Source organism: Oryza brachyantha, chromosome 7 (assembly GCF_000231095.2).
Source record: "Oryza brachyantha chromosome 7, ObraRS2, whole genome shotgun sequence".
Taxonomy (NCBI): Eukaryota; Viridiplantae; Streptophyta; class Magnoliopsida; order Poales; family Poaceae; genus Oryza; species Oryza brachyantha.
The window spans coordinates 14631794-14655544 of record NC_023169.2 but is presented as its reverse complement, the minus strand read 5'-3'; the positions used below and the strand labels follow the sequence as shown (position 1 = coordinate 14655544).

Sequence of the window (23751 nt, the reverse complement as noted above, 5' to 3'; positions counted from 1 at the left end):
AAAATGAACGGCTTCATAGATAGGAGACCAAAACCGAACCAACGGTACAGATGGAGGGACTAAATATGGACTTTATCTTTAACCTATACCGGAAGGATTTATGTATTAAAATAGTGCATAAATCGACTGTCAGATGACATGTCTCAGAGGCCAAAGGTATGCTCTTAAAAAATAGAGCAAGTGGCACATATGCGTTTGTTTAAAAATGCTTAACGTGTACCATTGATCTTTTACTACTTTACGAAATACAGTATATATACTGTATGGCATTGAAAACTATATTGCATGCAAATTTAAAGCTATTTATGAAAACAAATCTAGTACCTTTCTCAAATAATCTAGGGATTCGAAGGTTGATAGTCAATCTACGTGCTTTTTAAAGTGATAGTATCCTACCATTAAAGTACAAACACTTTTAGACTTCATATTTCATAATGTAAACATTTCAAAATATTTCATGATATAATTTGTCGCAGCAATTACATTACCCGTACCTGTCCTTCCACCCACCCACCCACACACACACACACACACATATATATATATATATCCCACAGTTATTAAGAGGCCCTAAAGTTTTTCTACTAATCTTATTAATCTATACTAAATCTTATATTTTGCAATGGGTGGGGCCGTGGGGGTATGTATAAAGGCAAAAACATTTTTAATGCGGTCCTGTAATTGTGTCTGTATGATTATGCACGAGCTTTAGAGGGAGGTGTCTTGGGTCATGAGTAGTGTTTGGTATTCTCTCTTGAGCTGGGTTGTATATGTGGGTCTTTCAACTATTTGCTACCTTTTCGTTGCCACATTCCCAAATGTCATTCTCTTTGTTAACCTTAATTTTTTGTTATTGGGATGTAAGAATTATTGATTTAATGTCATTCTCATCATATTATGCCTCCACATCAATGCCACATCATCTGGGCAAGTTGATAGCAGTGATAAAAGGACATTGCTATCCCTAACTTTTTTAAGCAAATTTGACAATACAGAGAGATACTTTGCATAGAACATGTGCACGCAATTCACAAACTTAACTCCTCAGATTTATACATCAATATAACATAGAAAATAAACACATCTTTCGCTGGCAAGAATGGTTGCATCAAGTGATTGGTGTGTAATGTGCTTGCCAGGAAAATATATGTTTATTTTCTATGTTATATTGATGTATAAATCTGAGGAGTTAAGTTTGTAAATTGATGTGCACATTTTCTATGTAAAGTATCTCTCTGTATTGTCAATTTTGCTCTAAAAAAGGTTAGGGGGTAGCAATGTCCTTTTATTACTGCTGTCAACTTGCCCAGATGATGTGGCATTGATGTGAAGGCATAATATGGTGAGAATGTCACTAAATCAATAATTTTTACATCCCAATGGTAAAAAATTAAGGTTAACAAAGAGAATGACATTAGAATGACATTTGAGAATACGACAACTAAGAAAGTGGCAAATAAGTGGCAAATAGTTAAAAGACCCTGTATATGTAGCATGCGTACGTGGTGAGGGTGACACGCGCGCGAATATCATCAGGTAAATTAAGGATTTGCTCCTTAACAAAAGAAAATTATTCGTAATTAGAAGCAAAAGCGAAAACATGAGGGTGATAATTTAATTTCAGAAACTAAAGTCTACTTTAAATATGCTGACGAATAATTAGTTAGTATAATATAAGTACATTTAGTATACAAAACTTATAATTTTAGATCCATACATCAAAGTACTTTCACACAATATTAGTTTTGTAGCTATAACAGATTTAATTCGTGAGAAATTAGTGGCCAGACTTTAATATTAAAAACTTTATGAAATTCAAATACACCTTATTATAAAAATAAACAAACCGGGGGTATTTGTACAAACTTAATTGCAGTCACTCTACGACGACTTCTTAAAAAATAATAGACGATCACGAGATTACTGTCTACACCAGTATGAATTATACACCGACTATTTTTCAACTAGGAGTACGTACCGAGTACTTCGTCACCCAGGATCCAAATCACCTGGCATTGCTAAGCAAAGGCAGGCTAGCACAGCTAAAAAGAAGAGAGAACAATAGGGTACTGTACTATAGCAATAAAAATAATAATATATTTAGTGTTTCTTCTCTGTCATTAGTATGAAATGGCAGAGGATCTAAACCCTTACCGAAGATGTATTGGATAAGAGAGAAGACTCCCTAGGAATACATGATGTCGAAAGAGACAACCCGATATGTTCTTAATTGCTCTGGTTGTCATCGGCCCAATTATTGTCCGGCCACCAAATACATATACTCAAGTTTTCTTCGAAAATAATTAACCGCCGTCCAAGTCCAACTATGGATGTTGCACTCATGTTAAGAACAAAGACATCATTTTGATACCCTACCTTTTTTTTCCTTAATCAACGAAGTTAATTATCGCAAAATCATCAAACACCTAAAATCTTAGAAACAGAACAATCTTTAAGACGTTAACCAACAAAATTAACAAAAACACCATTTCAATTTGTTGGTTCAATAACCCATATATGTACAAGTTACAAAGAATTTAGCAGAAAAAGAAGAAAAAAAACAATGACGAGACGACGAATAAACCACGATTGAATTTGCATCCTGTACACTTATGGTTGGCGCTTCCTAATCGTCAGAATAATAGTAGTACTGATCCGACGAGGACATGGACGAAGACGAGGAGGAGGACGACGACGGCGACGAGAGCAAGAGGGACCTCTGGTACCTACCGCCGGCGTAGAGGAGCGCGCCCGACGGCGCCCGCGCCACGAGCAGCCCGCCGCGGCCGGAGCCCGGCACGTAGTAGTCCGGCAGCGGGAGGCAGAAGAACACGAAGAGCCAGTCGGCGAGGCGCTCGAGCTCCCGCGCGGGCGGCAGGAGCAGCGCGCGCAGCACCTCGTCGGCGCGCAGCCGCCGCCTCCCCGGCCTCGGCGCGCCCTGGCACAGCTCCGCCGGCACCCTCGCCGCCGCCGCCAGCCACGCGACGTTGAACACCATACCGCCTCCCTCCCTCGCCGTCGCACGTACGTGCACGTTGTTGCGTGCGGTTTTTCGCGTCGGTCGCGTGGAGTGGCGTCGCGGGGGCCGGAGAAAGGGAGGGAGAGGGTGCTAGGTTTAGCGCTCGCGCGCGGGGGGAGAGAGACGAGGCGAGGCGGGGAGACCGGGAGAGGAGTTGGCGTGGTTGGGTGGGCGACGAAACGGAGGCGGTGACGTGGTGCCGTGCGGGAGGGGAAGACGAGGAAAGGAGAGAGAGAGGGCGGGGGGGGGGGGGGGGGGGGGGGATCGGAGGCAGCTGCTGCGTACGTGCGTCGCATCAGCCGCCGGTGCGGCCGCGCGGGGCGGGTTTCGTACGGTTTTTTCTTTTGTCGTGAGCCGCGGCGTTTGACCGGACCGGCGGTGCCGGGCGCGGTCGTGTATACGCGAACGCGTAGGCGGACGGGCGGGTGTGGGCCGTGTGGCCGGTAAATCTATCCAGCAAACATTTAACGGATGCTTCCTCCGTTCACGATAACTTTTTAGTTTTCTGTCGGGTGATCATCCATCTTATTTAAAAAAAATTTAAAATAATTTAAAATAATTAATCACATGTGAAATATTATTTCTGGTTTATTATCTAATAAAACAATAATATTAATCATAATTTTTTAAATAAGACGAAGAGTAAACATTATCTAATTGATTTATTTTGGGACGAAGGAAGTATTTTATTAACGACCATATATAAACTTTAGACATATAAACTTTACATGTGTAAACTTTAACAATTAAATTTTATATGTATAAAATTTAAGTATATAAACTTTATGTATATATATATTTAATATAGATATATAAACCTACGGATTTAAAATTAGAAAGATTGAATCCTAGTATTTGGGTCGGGCCGGCGTGTGGTCTCCTCCGCGGCGGAGCGCGATGGACGCAAAACGTGCCGTGTCACTCTGGGATCATTTTCCTGTATTCGACGGAGTCACAGAGATGGGTTGACCCTGTAAGAAACCGCACGCTGCAGCTAGCTTATCCAAGGACACTATCACGGTGGCAAGTAGTTTTACCATATATTAGTAGCAGTATGTACGAATTAAAAATGCATGTGTACGGAACTTAAACATTGAAAGTTATAAAAAAAAAGGTACTATGATAACAAAGAGGTCTTTCAGAGGATCAATGTGGTAAATTTCTTTATCTTCCTCGTAATTTCATATATCTGTATTTTGGTTCTCACATATTACTTAAAGATCATATAGCAACAGGGTTGCCGCTGATCACGGAAGTTGGAGGAACAAAAATCTCAAGTCAAGGCACTTTAGGCATTACCTTCGCCAGGAATCCGTACGATCTCAAGTCAAGGCCACAACAATCTCATGTCCAAACAGCCTTGAGCTTGGATTGTTTTCAGATAATACATGCATAGGTTCTGGTCAGATAATACAAGAACAGTACAACAGAACTAAATGATATCTCCTCAGATCAGTTATTATCTGGGAGGATTTTGGTTCCCAAAACAACAAACCTAGATACCCCACTATCCTGATTGTCATTTTACAGAACGTTTAGTTGTGCAGTGAAAAAGGGAAAAGAATTAATCCCTTTGCTAGATCAACGCCTGTAACCAATCTACTAAACAAGTATAAAGAAAAAAAATGCCACAGTTGACTTATTTTGCACTAATCTAATAATATGGAGCAGAGAACTCTACCATAGCTTGATGCATCCCATCTACTCGTGCAGAAAGCCTTTCTCCTCTAGATAAGTGACTACTTGTCCTGCCATGTCCGAAGGTGAAGGGCATACACCATCCACTTCTTTGATCTCAATCTGTCACAAAAAGAAAGCGTTCGTGCTACTGGGTAAATGCCAACTTCATGTGAAGGGCACAATAAATGATGCGATGATAAAGATATAGATGTATTACTAGAGAACTACTGAGATTGAGTAATTTAGGTGTCTTCCAGACTGCTATGGCTGTAGTTTAAAATCTAGGATAAAATACAATGAAGGTCACAGTCTATATTCAAATAGCAAAATAGATGTATAGTGTGGCAACAATCATAATGTAATATTTTCCACCCACGACAATCATTCCCATCAACCAGCCATCAATACATAATTTATCATCGCCTCTCCTAAAAAAGCAAGTAGTTCTACAAGACTATTACTTCGCTACAACTAGAAAGGGATCATACTCTGCAATCTAACGCAATTGTAAATTCAAAATATTAATTAATATATGGACTATTGAGTTTCAACAAGCCCACTGATTTAGCATGAACCAGAAGGAACAACCACACTAGCTTTCTTTTTGTGAAGATAATAACAATTTGATTTGGAGATGTACCTCACAGTTTAATGGTGGTTCATAAGGGTCATCAATTCCAGTAAAACCTGCAACAGGACAGAATTAAAGCTTGAAGCATTAATGATTGAGTGAAGTATACATGATTTAAAAGCTGATACAGACTATTCATAACAAAAAGAAAGGTTGGAGTTGAAAAGGTAAGGACAAGTCTGCCCACAAGGAAACATGCTTTAGTGAAAATGTTTTTCTTCATAAGATGCCTGCACTTGCAGAAGAGTATGAGGGGAAAAACTTCAGACACGTGGTGCTTACAGAGATCGACAATTTTGGAGAACAGACACCTATAAGGTTTACCCCAGTCTGGTCTCTGGTGTTGCTCCCCCAATATATGAACAGTGTAATTCAACTTGGCAAGAGTAATTATTCAAGTAGGCAATCATTCAGGTACTAGAAACAAGTCTTAAAAAGGTAATGCGAACTTTAAAACAATTCACTCTTGTATTAAGTGCTCTTAGATTATTCGATTATGGAAATGAAGCACTGTATGATGATCTCACCCTTTATTTTTCCTGCACGAGCAAGCTTATAAAGGCCTTTTGGATCCCTTGACTCACACAATTCCAAGGACATGTTCAAGAAAACCTACAAAAGAGGTACCAGGGGCATTTGTGAATAGACAAAATTAAACCCCATGAGAAAGCCAGGTACACTTAAAAGAATAAAAACTAAGAATTCCTTACTTCAATAAAGCTACCCTCTGATATTAATGCACGACAAGACTCACGGTCCCTCCTATACGGTGATATCAAACTTGCAATGCACACTAAACCTGCATCTGCAAACAGTTTTGCTACCTCACCTGCTCAAAATAGTTGAATCCAAACGTCAAGCACAGGTGTGTCAAAATGTAAAATAACAGCAGAAGCACTATCATACTTTTGCTTTAATGAGAACTTCATTCAATCGGCAGATGAAATTTTCGTGCCAGTGGATACTTACCAACTCTGCGTATATTTTCAGCACGATCCTCAGCCTTAAATCCAAGATCCTTGTTCAAACCATGTCTTAAATTATCACCATCAAGAACATAAGCAAGATTCCCTCTTGTGTGGAGCTCTCGACCTAATGCGCATGCCAAGGTACTTTTACCTTGACAGTTGAAGATAAGAGAATGAAAATTATTAAGAAAACACCAGTAAATCATTATTTGGAAAGTTAAAGTTTGCATTGAGGATAAATGTTAAATTATGACAAGAGAACAAAACAATAGCAAGCAAACTATACACCAGCCAAGTAAATGAAGACATGTCCTTAAAGTATTATTGGAAATTCTACTGATTTGCCATTCAATAACCTTAAAGTTATTTGTCTGGATTCGTAGAAAGCAAAATTAGGTATAATATGTCATAAATTGACATGACTCTCTAAAACATAGCTGATCATTTAGGACATATTTTCATCTCTTAAACAGAGTTGAACTCATTTTGAGCAAACAGCTAATGATCGACTGAACATTTAGGGTAAAATTTGATAGGTGGCATTGAGAAGATATATGACATCCAGTGTTAGGATGACAAGCAGGACCTAGGAATACATGTCACTGAAACATCAATATTAAGTTGGCTCAGCAGTAAAATATGATGGAAACGATGCAGGTAAAGCAAACAATATTTCAGTAGTTGCCTAAACAATAACTATATAAACCTTTCAAGAACCAAAGAAAAAAGGCAATAAGATTTTTCGCAATATGTGCTCTGTAATAAGATTCACGCAAAATTACACCTTAAGCCTAAAATATCGTAGGATGCACTTTAAGAATACTTTGTTTAATGTTAGATATCATTCAGATAGACAAAATTTGTTGTTCAAATTACATATGCTCGAATAACTCGGTAATGTGCCCACATAAAAAGAAGAACAGAACAATGTTTCAAAGAAATTAATATTATTCACCTGAACCACTAAGTCCTGTGATCCAGACAACACAACCTTTCTGCTTTAGTAGTTTCTGCCGATCAGCCTGGCCAACTGCGCAATCATGCCAGAAGATATTGGATGCCTTCGGCACAGTGGACGACATTTGCAAAACCTTGTCCTCGTCCACTGTAAAATTAAAATCACAACTACTCAGATCACAGCAAGACAAAAAAATAGGCTATACGAAAGCAACATGGTATAATTTCAGAACTAATGGATAATATAGATTTATCTCTTAAACAACAGATCTCTTTCTTTTGAGTCCACAAAGTGTAAGGAAACAAGCTAACAAATCCGTGACATAAGCAAACGAACCAGACTGTGTATTCTAATTGCAGTCTAATCACTTGGTCAAAAAAATTAGAGAAAAAAAAAAGGATCACATCACACATCAGATCAATCGCTGCTGCAAACCAGTGAACCACCACCGGGATAGAATAGGTAAACGGATTAAAAAAATACGATAGCACCCAATACCTAGGACACACAAGCCACACCATTAAAAAAATCAAGCAGTTGAAATGATTCAAGTGACTGGGAATTTCTGGACGACGGGGATGCAATTCACGGCTCCACACGATCCCGCAGGGGTGCACCCAAACGCAATCGAAATTCCGCCCCCAAATTCCACCAGGCGGACACGGTCACCCGATCAACATGCATCAACCGGCATTGCATCAACTCATCGCACAGCGAAATACCGAGGGGGAGGGAGACGGGTTGGTTGGTGCGTGCCTAGGTTCAGCCCCACGCGCGCGCGCTCCTCCTCAAGGGGTCGGCCGCCGGCGCATTCGACGAGACGCGGGGCTCGGCGGGGAGGTCCCTGGCCCGCCGCTGCGGTTGTACACGGCGCGGGGAGGCGGAGGCGGAGGCGGCGTGGGCGAGGGCGGGGCGGAGGGGGCAACCCTAGATTTGCGGGAGGGCTCCGGCCCCGCGCGACCACATCAGGGCTCACCCAACGGGCGGCGGCGCGCGGGTGTCGTGGAGGAGGAGGCGCGAGGCGGGCCGCGTGATGCGCCGCGGAGGAGGAGGAGGAGGCAGCGGGGTGGTGGAACGGGCGGGCGGCCTCCATCGGTGGGAGGCCCAGACCCCCACGAGAGAATGGTTTGCCGCGTAGGAGTATTCCTTTTTCCTGTTGCCACCAGCGAATCTAGCCAGGTTTTGCTGCACGATTCAAAATGACTCCAAAAGTCGCTCAGTTATTCCACCTAATTACTGTACAATTGGTTCGTCCATTCTTAGATATACTGGCTACCCATTTCCTAATATGTTTCGCAACGTAAGTATTTTATAGTATGACATAGATTTATATGATGCTACTAAATCTAGACATATATATAAATTATATATATTTATCAGTAAATAAATTTAGACCACCGTTAGTACGTAAGACGGATATAAACAATATCTATTACAATTATGATTTTATATAAGAGGATCGAATATAAGTGCTACGAATCTAGATTGATCCTAAAATTGCATATAATAGATCGTGCCACATTCATTATTTGGTATTATTTGATAGATATATTTTAGATCAACCATCTTTCAACCAAAATATCGTGACTTTCTCCAAAAAAGATGGGTCCATAACTTTCGAGCTTCGACTTTCAACCATGGGATGACTAAGCGTTATTTTTTTTCCTTTAGATTTTTCTTGGCTTTTACTTTTCTTTCGCATGTACACATTTTGAACGGAAGTTTATGTTGTTTGACCAAATGAAGAGGAGTGTTTTCTAATATTTATAATATCTATTTAATGGTATAAATAATGAAATTAACTTGTACAAATTAAATTTTATTTTACAAAATAAGATAATGAACTTCTATAAAGAACCCTTTTGCAAAAACACATCTTTTAGCCATTCGTAAAACATAGGCATAAAAGCCAAAGATAAAAAAAAAATCCGAAGAAAGAACTCAATTTTTTTGATTTTGTACGCGCTTTCTCAAACCACTAGGTGATGTATAAAAGTTTATATATATAAGTTTATCGTCTCACATGTCTAAAATAGTTTTTCAACTTTAAAGTGGTTAAATCTATCTTTTATAACATTAAATATCTATTATAAAAATATTCATCTTAGAACGCAAATTAATTGGGTGATACGGTTGGATCACAAAGCCAACTTGCTTGCATCCCTCCATTTCATATCAGGACATCAAACTTTTTTAAATTTGATTAAATTTACATAGAAACACGACACTATTTTAATGCAAAATTAATGTACTATCAAAGTAAAATTGATGTTGGACTTAATAAAATAATTTGTTGTAGTAGTTGTTGCTATTTTTTATAAAGTTGGATTAAACCTAAACAAATTTGACCGTAAAAAATACAAAATATCTTATGACATGAAAAGAGGACCTAAATACTAACATTTATGAATTATGATCAACACACCCTTTTCATTCTTTATATATTTTCCTAGCATACCAATAATATGCATATTATATTTTTACAATTAGTGCTTATATAATACGGTCTTTATATTATAATAAATTTAGGAGAATATCCAAGCAATGATTACTACGTACACACCACGCAGTTAACATTTATTCTATACACCCACAATTGTTTTCGATGGGTTTGGATCTCCGTAATAGTCACATACAAATGGATCTGGTTCCCTATGTCAAACAGGGGCGTTACTAGAAGTAGGGCACGTTGGGCTAGAGCCCTACTCCTAGACCCAAATATCCACTGAAATAATACTTCAAAACTTAAAAGGTAAATGATAAAAGATATTTTTGTAAATCGTACTAATTCAGCCCTACTCGTGAGCAAATTTTAGTTCTGCACCTGATGTCAGTCACTGCTACAGAAAATCCTCACCGGTTTTCGATTAATTCTATAAATCGGATGCAAACGCATATAAATTGGCACATCCTCTAACAAAGCTTCATGTGGTGCATGTACGGTGGTGTTTCTAGCAAGAAAAGAAAAGCACTCGTGCTATGCTGCTCGTGGTGTACCCTCCAGAAAAGAAATCCGCCATAGTACATAACAGGGAGATTATTTTAATCACTCGGAAGAATATTCACTCAACTGTATAAAGTATAAACAGCATCTAAATAGTTGTTATTCTCTTAGAAATAATTGACAACATTCATATAAGTATACACACACCAATAGAGAAATGAAGTCCAAACCCGGTTCACATATTTACAAATAAAATAGACAAATGCCGACAACATTCATATCGAATTTGATTTTTTTTTGTTATTTATTTTCAATGTGTATATCGAATTTGAACTTTTGATTTTTTAGTAGATGTCGATATACTATGTGTCGTTAGCTTTTTCTTATCATTGAATTGCATTTGCATGCAGGATCTAAGCTTCTACTTGGATCATCCTTAAATCAATCTCTTTGCATGTAACTTTTATGATTGTTACGGTTTAGACCACCTAAATAACTTTGACAGTATGCATCTACAACCTCAAAGCCTCAAACACATCGACTCCATCGTAGCGGTGAACTCCGCATCTATATGTAGCCTAATAGCCTATTATTATAGAAGTGGATGTTATATATGACTAGAAAAGAGAACTGTGTGATTTAAACAACAATGGCAAATTTAACTAGTGAAAAAAAGAAAAGATAGTCTTAGGTCTAAAGTAAAACTCTAGTAATAAATTTTTGTCCCATGTGCAATGTATTTTTTTAAAAAAAATATATGTCGTTGTTTGCATTAAATTTAAAAGAAGATGAGATTAAAATCTATGTCCGTACTCATGTGGTCGATATATTTGACTGGTCAATGGCAGCAGCAATGAACCAAATGACACCACTGCAGGGAAGCACATGACGGCGTAACAATTGCACCTTTTTGTACCTCCTGTTTGTATAAAAACCATTAATTTAGGAACCACTTGCTGATTTACTAAACCAGTTGTATACTGCTACACTAACATGGCTTGATGTCAGCAGTGAAAACGAGAAGACGATGACGAATTAGGGCTTGTTTGGTTTATGGTTTGTAGCTATTTTCTGTCCTACTAAAATTAAACTGACATGTTTTTGGTATTACTAAATTTGTTTGTATAGACTTCGAATTAGTGGGCGCAAATTGATTACAAAACAAATATCTAAGTGGCATTATTGAAGTTGTCAAAATTTTGGGTCCGATATTTTTTCCGCATGAGTCGCCCATCCAATAGTGTTTTTGATATTATTAATTTCTACAGAAATGTGTCGTTACGATCGGGAATTTCTATATATTTGAAATAAACGAGAGATAAAACGTAATGAATACACTCCATACCTAATTGCACCACATCAACATGTCATAATTAAACTCAGGATTCATTCACCATCTCAAAAGAGAACAAAGAAATTGCAGCCAAAAGAAACAAAAATTCGAACAAGTTCGATCGACCACCCTTCCCTTGATCTCTGTACACGCACGGATCCCGCCATGCACACCACCAGCTCGGAGCCTCGGAGGGTGTCGCCGGCATGCAGCGGCAGGCCAGCAGCACTCCGGCCGTCCCCTCGCCGACCAGCCGGCCACCGGCCGGCCGGCCGTCCGTCCCGCGACCGCGACATGCACGAGCTCTCGTAGTCCTTGTGCCCGGCCGGCCTCAGCAGCTAGCTCGCTCGCTCGCTCGCAGGCCGGCGACGTAGCTCTAGCGCTCTAGCTCTTACTCGGCACCGGCCTGGTCGTCGAAGTTGAGCGCGTAGCTCTTGGAGTCGTAGCTGAACGCCGTCGGCTTCCTCCTCCGTGATCCCCCTCCCCCTCCGCCGCCGCCGCTCCTCCTCGCCATGATGATCTCCTGCGCCACGGCCTTCCACCTTAGCTTCGCCCTCGCCGACCGCTCCTGCGCCATGCGCCGGCTCTCCTCGCCGCCGCCGCCGCCGCCGCCGCTCAGATCCCTGCAGTACTCCAGGTGCCGCCCCGACGACGCCCTCGACAGCGAGCGCCCGAAGCAGGAGATCAGCCCCTGCGGCATGAACTCGGCCTCCTCGCACGCCATCGCCGTCGACGACGTCGCCGCCGCCGCCTGGTACTGCACGAGGCTAGCCATTGCAACACACGCAAAGCTCAGCAGCAGCAGAAGGGCAGCTCCAGCTCCAGCTCAAGAAGATATGGATGGCAATGGCGATGGCAATGCAGCGCAGCTGGTTAGATCCAGAGATATAAAAACCGAGGCGATGAACTGTCCGCCCTAATGGCGCCATGGGCAGAACATGTCTGAAGACGAGTTCTTTATTCAGATCAAATCGCTAAAGAAATGGCAAGCTGCAGATAGCAAGTGTACCGGAAGCGTCGTTGTTTATTTATCCTGAATTTGGCGGCATCAAGGAATTATTGCGTGGCTTTGATTTGACCAGAAAGTAGTCCCTCAATCCTCAGATCTGTTGCTAATTGAATTTGAGTGATTGCAGTCAGTGTGTTGATTGTAAAATGAACAATTATCCGTACCGTGCGCAGATGGCATCTCAATCCAAAACCTGGACTAGCCAACTATGGTAAAGTGAAAATTCAGGTTTTGTAGCCAGCAAAAAGTGATCAATAAGAAACTAACGATTATCTACTTGATTTGTTTTTTGCCTGAAATAATCTTATTACTAAGGCTATGTTCTTCTAGACCATATTATACCTCGGTTCTTATGTATATGTATTTCGAACTACTAAATTGTGTATTTTTTTATTATACTAAGTTTCTATATATAACTTCATCATCTCACATTTGTGGAGTAGTTTTTAATTTTATAAGAATTAATTTCATCATTTATACTAATTAAAGAACTATCAAAAAGTTAGATAATCTCCTATCTTTCATTAAAAAAATAGCACAGCATAAGTGGTTGTTTGGATCTAATGACTTTTTTTTAGTCTCTTGTCACATTAGATGTTAATTAGGAGTATTAAATATAGACTGATAACAAAACTAATCGCATAAATAAAGACTATTTCATTAGATAAATTTTTTAAACCTAATTAAGTCATGATTAGTAAATATTTACTTTAGCATCACATATGCTAATCATGGACTAATTAGGCTCAGTAGATTTGTCTCGCAAAATAGTATTAATAATCTATATTTAATACTTCTAATTAATATCGATATGATGGAGATAAAAAGAAGCTGGGGAAACAAAAACCCCTAGGATCAATCAGGGTGTAACATAGGGTGCCTTGGCTGCTTTGTCAGAGAACAGTTGAAGTCGTTTTGTTTTGCCTTTTTTAAGAGCCGGATTAATTAATTAGGGTGTTGGACAGTACCAGTAAGCTAGTGGCCTAACGATGCTAGGCAGCATATGCATCTCCCATAAACAAATCTACACACCAAGCACACGATATCAGAAATATAGTAGAACAACTTATCTAATTGAATCAACAATCATTCACCCTGGCAGGTAAAGACTAAGCGAATCCTTGAGTTTCAAACACGATTAGAGTTTAATGAACTCTACAGGGTAAAGATTAAATACTTTCTCCGTTTTATATCATAAGACTTTCAGCATTATACAGATTATACACATATTTATTAATATCTATTTGAATCGAAACGGATAAACTAAATTTAAATAGCATCATTAATACTCTGATGGCGACCTCACAAGAACTTAAATGCATTAACGAAAAATAAAAACTACTAGAGCGAGTAGGTACGATATCTGCAATATACTCAAATCAAGTATCCAACTTGATCAAAATCATACAACATTATTAAGATCAGCGGCGCACATACGACGGGTAAACCCAGCGCCGCAAGCACCAGCCAACAAGTCGTCCAGATGATAAAGTGCAGACGCTTTATTTGATCAATCATTGTAAAGTATGATGCAGTTAGCTGCTGCTAGTTGGTCATCAGTACTAATTATGCTACATTTGCAACATGCACAAACACCTAGTGACAAACTGACAATAGGTCCGATTGTTTCATGTGAAGCAAAATCTACCTGTTGGACTAAAAATATAGGATATCAGGTTGCCAGATTTTGGAATATATTCACAAACCACTAATCAAGTTTAATTTGCTGTATGCTAATTGCTTAAATATCTTGGGTCATGCTAAAATAACCGAAAGGAGACAGGCCCCTAATAGACCCTATTGCACTGGCAGTGAGTACTGAGAAGGGATTTGCCTGCATTTTGGAGCTCAACTTGCCAACCATGATAAGTAGCTGTATGTTCACTGGATCATTGGACATTGGCTGAGTAAATAACCCAAGAAAAGCATTTGATCCAGTCAGAACAACGGATTTTGCACCAACCATACTATTGCTAGAACATGTAGCCAATTAAAGAAATGTCAATCAAAACATTTCTACCCAATGTAGTTGGTTCTAAAATGAAATTATGAATGTTAGTTTCACATTGTACACTCACCCTTCAAATTTAGTGCTAGATTAGCTTACAGAGATCTTAAATTTAATATCCATGGATTAGCCAACCAAATGGCTTCAAAAGACAAAAATGTGATAGTCATAATAAACTTCCAGCTACCAAATGTTATGGCATATAGATTTCTCAAATAAAGACAATTTTCACAAGAATTCATTTTGAACTGCAAGTGAGCTCTGTTTCTCAAACATACTCACAAGCAAGCATATCTATTTGAATGTTAGCAAAGAAAACTCCAATGGAGAAGAAATGTCATAGATGGATTCATCATAATTTGTAAAACCAACAAAAGAAGTAAAGAACTACTAGTAGTCTATACTCTGGCAGCGTTCGGCAATCTCACTTCTAACCCAAGATTCCCTCGTTACGTTTTCCGCGCCGGATAACTAACCCACCCTCACCTCACCCCGAACGAAGCCTCTATACACCAGCAAAATCCAACATGTTACCGGTTACAACCCTGAAATAATAAATCTTTTACAACCTCACACTCAATATCAGGCATCAGCACCTCTAGACTTATTTGATCAAATCATCAAAATACCATTTTCCATGGCAATTTGTGTTACGCATTGCAGCATACCAACTTTAAAAACCTTCAAGCTTACCCTATTTCTGTATAGCTCATAGTCCTGAATGTCGAACTCTGGAACAAGAAATCAAATGTTCCTATGTTCCAATTCAGTTTGGAATATAGTACTACTCTTCCCAGTTCAAACTAATAATCAGTAATCTACGCTAGCCCAAGTCATACTAAACCTAGTATAATTGAACACTGGTGCAATTATCCATGTCAAACCTGACAAAATGAAAAAAAGTACTTCATTTCGAAAACCTGATCATGCATCATACATCACTTGAAGTACCACATTTTGAAAAGTAATGCATTTTCCATGATCATATCATCACACATCTTTGGAAAGCATCATCCAAACACAAAGCTAAACTAAACTACAAATCACTGTGAATAATCTTACTTTCGGGCAAACAAAAAAACTGACAAATCTCAGTAAGCAACTTCTCTTCAGGTGCACAATGTAGATTTAACACCTTGCATCACTACAAGCATTCCTTTCCTACTTAAGATCAAAGAGAATTCCATGGCTGTCGAGAAGAACAGAAGCTTGAGGGGAGGGGGGGGGGCAAAACCTTCACGCTTCCACCTCCTCAGGCCACGAGGGTGCTCGCGGTGGTGGAGTCGTACTTCCAGGAGGCGGGGATCTTCTTGTTGAGGCGGTAGTAGCGGGCGAGGCGGTGCACCCTGCTCTCTACGAGGATGAGGCGGAACTTGGTGTCCCTGTCCTTCCTGTTCCTCTCCAGGTGCCTCCTCATCGCCACGGCCTTCTTGATGAGGGAGTAGAGGTCCTCGGGCACCTCCGGGGCCAGGCCGCGGGACTTGAGCACGCGGAGGATCTTGCCGCCGGTGACGCCCCGGGCGAGGGGGACGGCGTGGGCGTCGCGGAGCACCGCGCCGATCTGCGAGGGGAGCTGGCCCTTCTTGGCGGCCCGCACGATCATCTCCTCCACCTCCGACGCGGACGTCTTGACCCAGCTCGGGGCGGCCCGCCTGTAGGGCAGCACCGAGCAGGACATGCCCTTCCCGCTGCTGTACATCCGGCCCATGGCGGCGAAGGATGGCTGCGTCGAGCGGTGGTGAGGTGGGACGCTGCGGCTGCGGCTGCGGCGGCGGCGGCGGCGAGGGAAACCTAGAAAAAGGGGAAGCTGCTGTGGTGGAGTATATAGTCTATATCACAATGTAGTGGGCCTAGAGGATGCAAATGTGGATCCGGCCCAATAAAAGCCCATTAGTCTGCGGCCCATTGTGATCCATTTGGTTTCTGAAACGGCCCAATGAGAGCCCAAAATCAACTATTAGTCGAGCTGTACTCAGGAAAATTCTTACAAAACTACTGTACTCCCTCTTGCCATAATGTATGATTTTATACTTTTATCTAAATTATATGGATACTACTAATAAACATGGACATATATACAACTCATACAATGAATTTAGGGAGGGCCGGAGAATCTTACGATATGGAACGAAGGTATATATTCCTCAACTGTTTGATTTAATTAAATGGAATATAAAGAAAACCAAAGATTCAAATTGCAACTTTTGTGAAACATTTGTAAGATTTTTTTTCTCTGTGTGTATCTCTTCTCCTCAACTGTTCATCCTCTCTATACATAGGACAGGATCACAGGATTCTGAATTAAAATCGTGGCCTTTCCACATCTCTGTCACATGTTTATAGCTAATGCACAGGTCCAAAGTTTACGGCCGACCGTGTCGGCATGCACTCTTGTTCAAAAGAATGATCAAGTGACTAATGACGAGGCTTCTTTTTTCAGAAAGCTACTGCTATTCTGAACTGCAAGACGTATGACAGCAGCTTGGAATACTCATGTGTCATGCTTTAATTTTGTAATAATGATGTAATTACTACGGTTAGAAAATTTCCTTTCTCTCATGTAGGAGCTAGAGTAGATCGAGGGCCATCACACAATCAGCAGGCAGAGGCCCCCCACTTCGTCCTTTTATTTGAAAAGCCAACGATATATTTACATATAAAAATAATTTATAAATAAATATTTTATATACATATTTATAACGACTTCGTCCTTTTATTTGAAAAGCCAAACGATATATTTACATATAAAAAATAATTTATAAATAAATATTTTATATATATGTTTATAACGATCTAAAAGAAAATGCTGAAAAATAAATTTTGATTAAAAAATTATAAAAATCAACTTTAAAGTTAAGATTAAAATTTTAAATTTTAGCTTATAAACACAGGGAAAAGCGAAGAGATGAGGTTGAGAGACCATGTCCTAGCCTTAATGAAGTGTCTTAGTTATTGATTTTTTTTCAATGCATCGTGATTAAGATATGGATGCTAATGTCACTTGGTTAAGAGCGAATACAATAAGTAGTAAATATGCTCTAAAAATTAGCATGTCATATTTATGCTTATATAGAAAATAGAGGAAATGAGAGAAAAAAAGCGGGCAACAAATTTCCAGTAACCTACAACATAAGCAGTACTACAACACAAGTATGGATCATATTGATGATACAACATATATATATATATATATATATATATATATTTATTTATTTATTTATTTATGTGTAACTATTATATAAGTTATTATATGTTAGTTTTTAGTGTTATGAAAAGATTTTGGAGCTACTAATTAGCTCTTCTATGGACTAGTCCCTAAATCTACTTTTCATCGGGAAAAAGAAGACCTCGTGTGATATTGGGAACTGTGGAGTTTAGGTATATAGCCAATAGACTTTTGCATCTATCAAGCGGTGTTCTGGAAATCCAGTTCTTTACTTCTCCCGGAAAAAGCAACCTCCTCATCTGCAATTTTGGATAAGGTCATAGGCTATTTTATGATCTACTCCTACTCTTGCTTGTGCCACCAATAAGACTTTTTCTTTTTTTTTAATTGGAAGCAAAAAGAAGTTAGGTTAACCCATTAGGCTTATGGTTATAGCAGATGAAGTGCATTTCTCAAACTAAACATGACCAATCCCCCATATAATTTACTCGTATGATTCCTTGGATAAAAAAGGACTCCTATGGGAATGTGTGATTGTCGCAAAAATCAATCCTCTGATAGTATTACTTTGCTCTAAAGGACTTATGTCAAATATTACTGCTTTCTCTGTTCTATAATAATTTTATTTTTTGGTTTTTTAATATAATGCTTGACTCTTCGTTTTATCTAAAGAATTATGATTAATATTTTTATTGTTATTAGATGATAAAACATGAATAATATTTTACGCGTGACTAATTTTTTTCGTATAATTTTCAGCTCTGAACATGGCCAATCTTGAGTGACATTTGTCTTGTGGCATTAACTGATGGACATGTATACTGTAGATAAACGTGTACTGTTTTAATGCTAGCTAGAATTAGGCAGGTCAGCAATATGACATGTACCCATGAGGAATTGAGGACAAGAAATAGACTGATAAGAGTGTACCCCTGTGTTTCTCCTCCAATTAAATGAACTTTGGGACAGGGGGTACAGGACCATTATCCAGAAGCTGAATTATTCAATGGCAAAATCAAAAGGCTGCTCTGCATTTCTTCTCCTACCACCCTCACCTCACCCTCCTGCCTTTGATGCTTATCTGAATCTCCTTTTGCAGTCTGAATATACAACACTCACACCTTTGGAAAAAGTTGTTAGGTTAACCTGTTAGCCACTTTTATCAGGATTGTGTGGGTTCCTTAACTGACTGTCACTTTTGACTCATCTTCAGACACTCATTTTAATGCCAACTTTTAGTGACCACAAAAAGGCTGTCCATCCCAAACAATGGAGCCCACTTAGAATTATGGATAAACTATTGTTATGGATCATCTGATAAGGTATCATTAAATCTTTCTAGTTTAGACCACAGTTTCTTTGCATGTGTCTGTTCATTTCCACAGAATACCATAGGCTATGCCAAAAGTATTATGATTGGGGAAGAAAAAGAAAGATATCTTGGACCCCAAATGTGATGGCCAAATCTTCTCCACAAGTTATCCATGGAGGAGGACTCATTTGTCCTGCTCCGGCAAGACGAGCTGGCAGTAGCAACTAGCAAGGCCTGCAAGTCTCAACGTGTGGACCAATGGTGGCGTCGCCATCTTGCACATCTAGCAAGTGAGAACATTATCAGGCAGCATGTGGTGATCATCCTTTGCTCTACACAACCAACACATACAAAATTGTTGCCGGCGAAAGAGGTTTCTATATGTTCAGTAAAGTGGCCGTTTCTGTGATGACCAAATATTCTAATGTCTCTTTTCTTTTTCTTTACCTCAAAAAACACTACGGTTATGAACAAGCGAGAGAAAGAACAGAAACAATATCTCAATGTCTGTATGCAGTGTGCGGTTGCCAAATGCCAACCGAGTAGGATGGAGTGGTGTGATGGGAGGATCAATTGACTATAGTGCAGTATCAATTGAATTTTAGTTGGCAATTACAGTTGCTGGCATGTCTGTACCTTTGATACAACCTCCAAATATTCTACTGCCACTAGTAGATATGGATCATTGATGTCCACTTAGAGGTGTCATGTGCCATCAGGCTCTTTGGGACAGTTCCGGCTCCTAATTTGGGCCATGTGATTCACAGCTTAGGCACATTGCTTTTTGCAGTCCTGCTTTATGCCTAATTAACTAAAGCAAGAACATTGCATTCTCTGAAGATATGAAAAATCAATCATGTGTTGGCTTGCTGGATCATAGTGCACAGCATGAACACAGGAATAGTTCTTTGGTAGATGCCTAGGTGAGTAAACTAGGCTGCATTCAGGGAAGTAAATGTAGCAGATTGCACTTGATCATCCTAAAAAGAGACTCTTCTTCATCCAGAAAAGAAACCTTTTCTTCCGAGAAAAAACAAACCCTCCAGATCCACAAGCTAGGATATTACACAGCTCCGGTATATCCACAGATGATCCCAGTCGTCAGTTTCTTCCCTACCAAACTATACTTCATATTATTGCATATAAAAAGAACCAAAGCAATGTACACTCTATACTCTATGGAATTTACACTGCAAAAAAGCATTTCAGGCATCAACAGCATTTAGGGTTACAGATTTTGTTCTTGGGAGATTTGTTGGCAGCTGAGCTCCTGTGTAGTAACTCCTAGCTGTAAACATGAGATCTGGACTGCTCTGTGCATCAACCTCACAAAGGCAGGCCATTTGAGCTCGTGGATCGGGGTGCCGGCTGTGACACTCTTGATTATTCATGTCATGGTGATCATCAGTGTCTCTAGCACCTGGGTTTCTCTCGCAGTTAGGAATGCGGAAATTGTGGTTCTTACCAATATGAAAAGACTGTAACTTGTTCAGTGAAGACTTCGTCCGCCTTTCTCCATTCAAGTTGTCGAAGTCCAGAGATGGATGAATAGCTCTCTTTAATTGTGCCATTTTCCGTGCTTTGTATTTGGCCATCTTTACTTCATGTTTCATATCAAATCCTTTTGATTGGTGGTTAGTATCGTACTCATAGTGACGAGGTGAGCAAGACTGTTCCTGGAATGAACTAAAACAAAACTGATCAGGACCTCTTCGACCCATCTGTACAAACCCATTACTGTGTATGGCCTCCTTATCTTTGATGAGTTGCTCTGTGTGGCCACCTCCATCATCAGAGCTGCCTCCAGAGTCCTGCAAATCGGACTGCTCCCCATTGGCTTGGAATGTTATCTCCTCAAACCGCCCATGTAGCTGTGAACATTGGCAGCCTCGAGCAGCTGATGACATGTAGGCATAAAGTGAACCACATGATGATACATTTGATCCGCAGTTATGGCAATACATAGTGTCTTGAGATTCTTCTATGCCTGGACCAGGCCTCCAGTCTGGCACCAGTGCACTAACCTCACCATCAATCATCTCAGCAATTCGAGTAACCTCATGGTCGGTTATATCTAGCTCGGCTACCATCTCAGTTGCGACACTCAATGCAGTATCGGCCTCTATGTCAAAAGGAAAATAGATGTTCCGCACATGCCCTGCAAATTGAGAAATTAGATTCAAGAATATCTAAATTTGCTTTTTTTTTTGGGGTACACTGAATTCAACCTAAGAATTTAAGGCATTGGACATTATGCGTACCATCGTTATCTGCAATCCGTAGTCTAAGGAATATGCTTCCATCCTCACTTTTCCTCCCTTTGATTGTGATATCCACATTGCCAAGAGGCTCATCTTCATGCCCATTGAACAGGTCAATACCATCAGCTTTAATGTCATCATCTTCATAATCCCATCTATCTTCAGTTGGCGTATCCTCCTCAATGCTTTCAGAGAAGCCATTACTTATCATGGAGACATTGCTATAAGCATGTTCTAAATAAGGCTGCTGCAGATAGTTCATCAGACTGTACTCTCCATCCCCTGGACAAAAAACCATATCATCGACCTGTAGGAATGGGTCCTTGAGCAGCTCTCTCGCTGATAGCCTCCGGGGTGCAGTGGCCAGGCACTTCTCGACAAACTGCCTCACCATTGGATCTTTAACCTTGTACAAGGCTTCCGGCTTGGTACCCTACCAGCCAAACCACTAGCTGAAATCAGCAAACTCATTTCGAACAAGGGGCACCCTTGAATCACAAGTGCTGCAAACATTAAAAGGATCCAGGAGGAAATTCTTACAGAGATCACTTTCTTATAGATCTGCACTGGGTGTGTACACTCACTATATGGGTACTCAAAGGTGACCATCTCAAGCACACACATCCCGAAAGAGTATATGTCCACCAGCTCGTTGTACTCCTCCTCGTACACCTCCGGCGCCATGAACTCCGGCGTGCCTAGCCAAGCAATCCAACACCTCCACTCCATCAATTTCCAAGAAAAAAAACTATTGCAATTTGAGATCAGAGAGCACAATCCAGTAGCACTATCTAGCTAATCAGACGCCTTACCTACGCAGTGGACAGCGTGGGACTTGCGGAGGATGGCAGCAAGGCCAAGGTCCCCGATCTTGACCTCCCCCTGGTTGCCATTCACGAAGATGTTGTCACACTTCAGGTCCCGGTGGATGATGGGTGGATCATGGCTATGCAAGTACAGCAATCCACTGAGGATTTGCCGACACCAGTGCTTCACCGCCCATATGTTCACCCTCATATGCTTCTGCCTATACCTAATCACCACCCCCGACCAGCAAATTAGATCACAGCAGAAGATTAACCCAAGAACCAATCAAACACGCACAAAAAAAAGATGCCATCTTTTGCAATTCGTGCAGAAAAAAGAACATCCTTTTGGGAGACTGGGCAGAAAAAGGGAACTTTGAGGCGGTCGGTTACAGCAGCAAGGGGAAAGGAGCTAGCTAGTTAGTAATAATTGCTTACTGCCGGAGGGTGCCGGAGGTGAACATCTCGGTGATGAAGTTGATGTTGCGCCGGGAGACGTCGACCCAGGAGGTGTAGAACTTCATGATGTTGGGGTGCTTGAGCGTCTTGAGGAGGTGGATCTCGCAGTAGAGCCGCTCCAGGTCCTCGGGGCTCTGCAAGAAATCGTGCAGCTTCACCTGGTTCCACGCCACCTCCATCCCCTGGTACTCGTCGAACGCCCTGTACCTGCACACACCCACCCCCCCTCCTCGCGTCAGATCAAAAGGAGGAGACGGAGTAAGAAGAAGAAGAAGAAGAAGCAGCAGCCAGCTCCGGCCAGCGAGAGCGCCGGGATCTTACACGGTCTTGGACGCGCCCTTGCCAAGAACGTCGTTGTACTGCAGAGCACAGAAGGGATCAGCAATCTGGTAAAGCAGTAAAGAATCAAGAAAACGGCAGCGAGGGGAGATGGCGGCGGAGGTACCGTACCCGTCCGTACCGGCCGGTGGGATCGACCTCCGCGTACTCCGGGCAGTCGCCGGCGGCGGCGGCGTTGGCCTTGGCACCCATCATTCTAGCTCTCCCAGCCTCGCCTCTCCCGGCTCGCCGCTGCTACAGCTCCCCCCGTGCTCCTGCCGCGCTTCTGTACTGTGCTAGGAAGAAGGGTGGATAGGGACCGAGGAGTGGGAGGAGGAGGACGAGAGGATTGATGCAGGAGAGAGAGACCTGCTCGAGGAGATGTGGGCACACATGGTGTGTGGGCAGAGAGAGAGAGGAAGTGAGGTGGATGACGAGGCTGATTTGATCGATGTGCACGAGATGAATGGATCACAAAGAAAAAGGCAGATAAATTTGGGATTTTACTGGTGTTTTTACCTGAGATGAGATTACTACTACCTGGCTGTGTTGGTTTTTCTAATTATTCTGTAGCTGACAGGAGCTTGAGATTCTTGATATGGTCGTTGGTTAGTTGGTGATTACTATACAATTAAGGGCAGTGCTGATCACCCTCATGTGGTAGCAATGACAGATCAAAATTATTATCAGTACAGGGTTGTCGGCGTAGAAAAAAACATAAGCTGCATATATTTCGTATGAACACAAAGATATGCATAAGTGATGTTGCAATAAACAGGTTTTTTTACTGTCTTATGAAGAAAAAGGAAAATTTTGGAATGCTGGTAATTTTCTTTGCTTTCTGGTTGCTTTATATACGTATCACTATGGCCTTTCATA

The 23751-nt window shown here is 40.8% G+C and overlaps 5 protein-coding genes across 5 annotated transcripts; all 5 read right to left on the bottom strand.

The window, feature by feature from the left end:
- Nucleotides 1-2313: 2313 nt before the first annotated feature.
- On the bottom strand, nt 2314-3187 carry LOC121055032. Its single transcript, XM_040526402.1, has one exon. It carries the CDS (start codon nt 2996-2998, stop codon nt 2627-2629), a length of 372 nt encoding a protein of 123 aa, XP_040382336.1. The 5' UTR covers nt 2999-3187; the 3' UTR covers nt 2314-2626.
- A 1110-nt stretch (nt 3188-4297) lies between these two features.
- Nucleotides 4298-8405, bottom strand: LOC102712551 (adenylyl-sulfate kinase 3). The gene is made up of 7 exons (XM_006657811.3): nt 8013-8405; nt 7254-7403; nt 6300-6449; nt 6041-6159; nt 5858-5942; nt 5340-5386; nt 4298-4819 (listed from the first exon to the last, which is right to left on the bottom strand). The coding sequence occupies exons 1-7, from the start codon at nt 8347-8349 to the stop codon at nt 4721-4723; spliced, it is 987 nt and encodes a 328-aa protein (XP_006657874.1). The 5' UTR covers nt 8350-8405; the 3' UTR covers nt 4298-4720.
- Nucleotides 8406-11892: 3487 nt separating this feature from the next.
- LOC102712273 lies at nt 11893-12308 on the bottom strand. Its single transcript, XM_006657810.2, has one exon. It carries the CDS (start codon nt 12306-12308, stop codon nt 11925-11927), a length of 384 nt encoding a protein of 127 aa, XP_006657873.1. The 3' UTR covers nt 11893-11924.
- A 3110-nt stretch (nt 12309-15418) lies between these two features.
- Nucleotides 15419-16337, bottom strand: LOC102711992 (40S ribosomal protein S13-2-like). Its single transcript, XM_006657809.3, has one exon. It carries the CDS (start codon nt 16256-16258, stop codon nt 15803-15805), a length of 456 nt encoding a protein of 151 aa, XP_006657872.1. The 5' UTR covers nt 16259-16337; the 3' UTR covers nt 15419-15802.
- A 3689-nt stretch (nt 16338-20026) lies between these two features.
- On the bottom strand, nt 20027-23293 carry LOC102711714 (probable serine/threonine-protein kinase WNK1). Its single transcript, XM_006657808.3, has 7 exons — nt 23005-23293; nt 22876-22913; nt 22534-22761; nt 22102-22322; nt 21830-21987; nt 21290-21722; nt 20027-21186 (listed from the first exon to the last, which is right to left on the bottom strand). Exons 1-7 carry the CDS (start codon nt 23086-23088, stop codon nt 20234-20236), a joined length of 2115 nt encoding a protein of 704 aa, XP_006657871.1. The 5' UTR covers nt 23089-23293; the 3' UTR covers nt 20027-20233.
- Between the last annotated feature and the right edge of the window lie 458 nt (nt 23294-23751).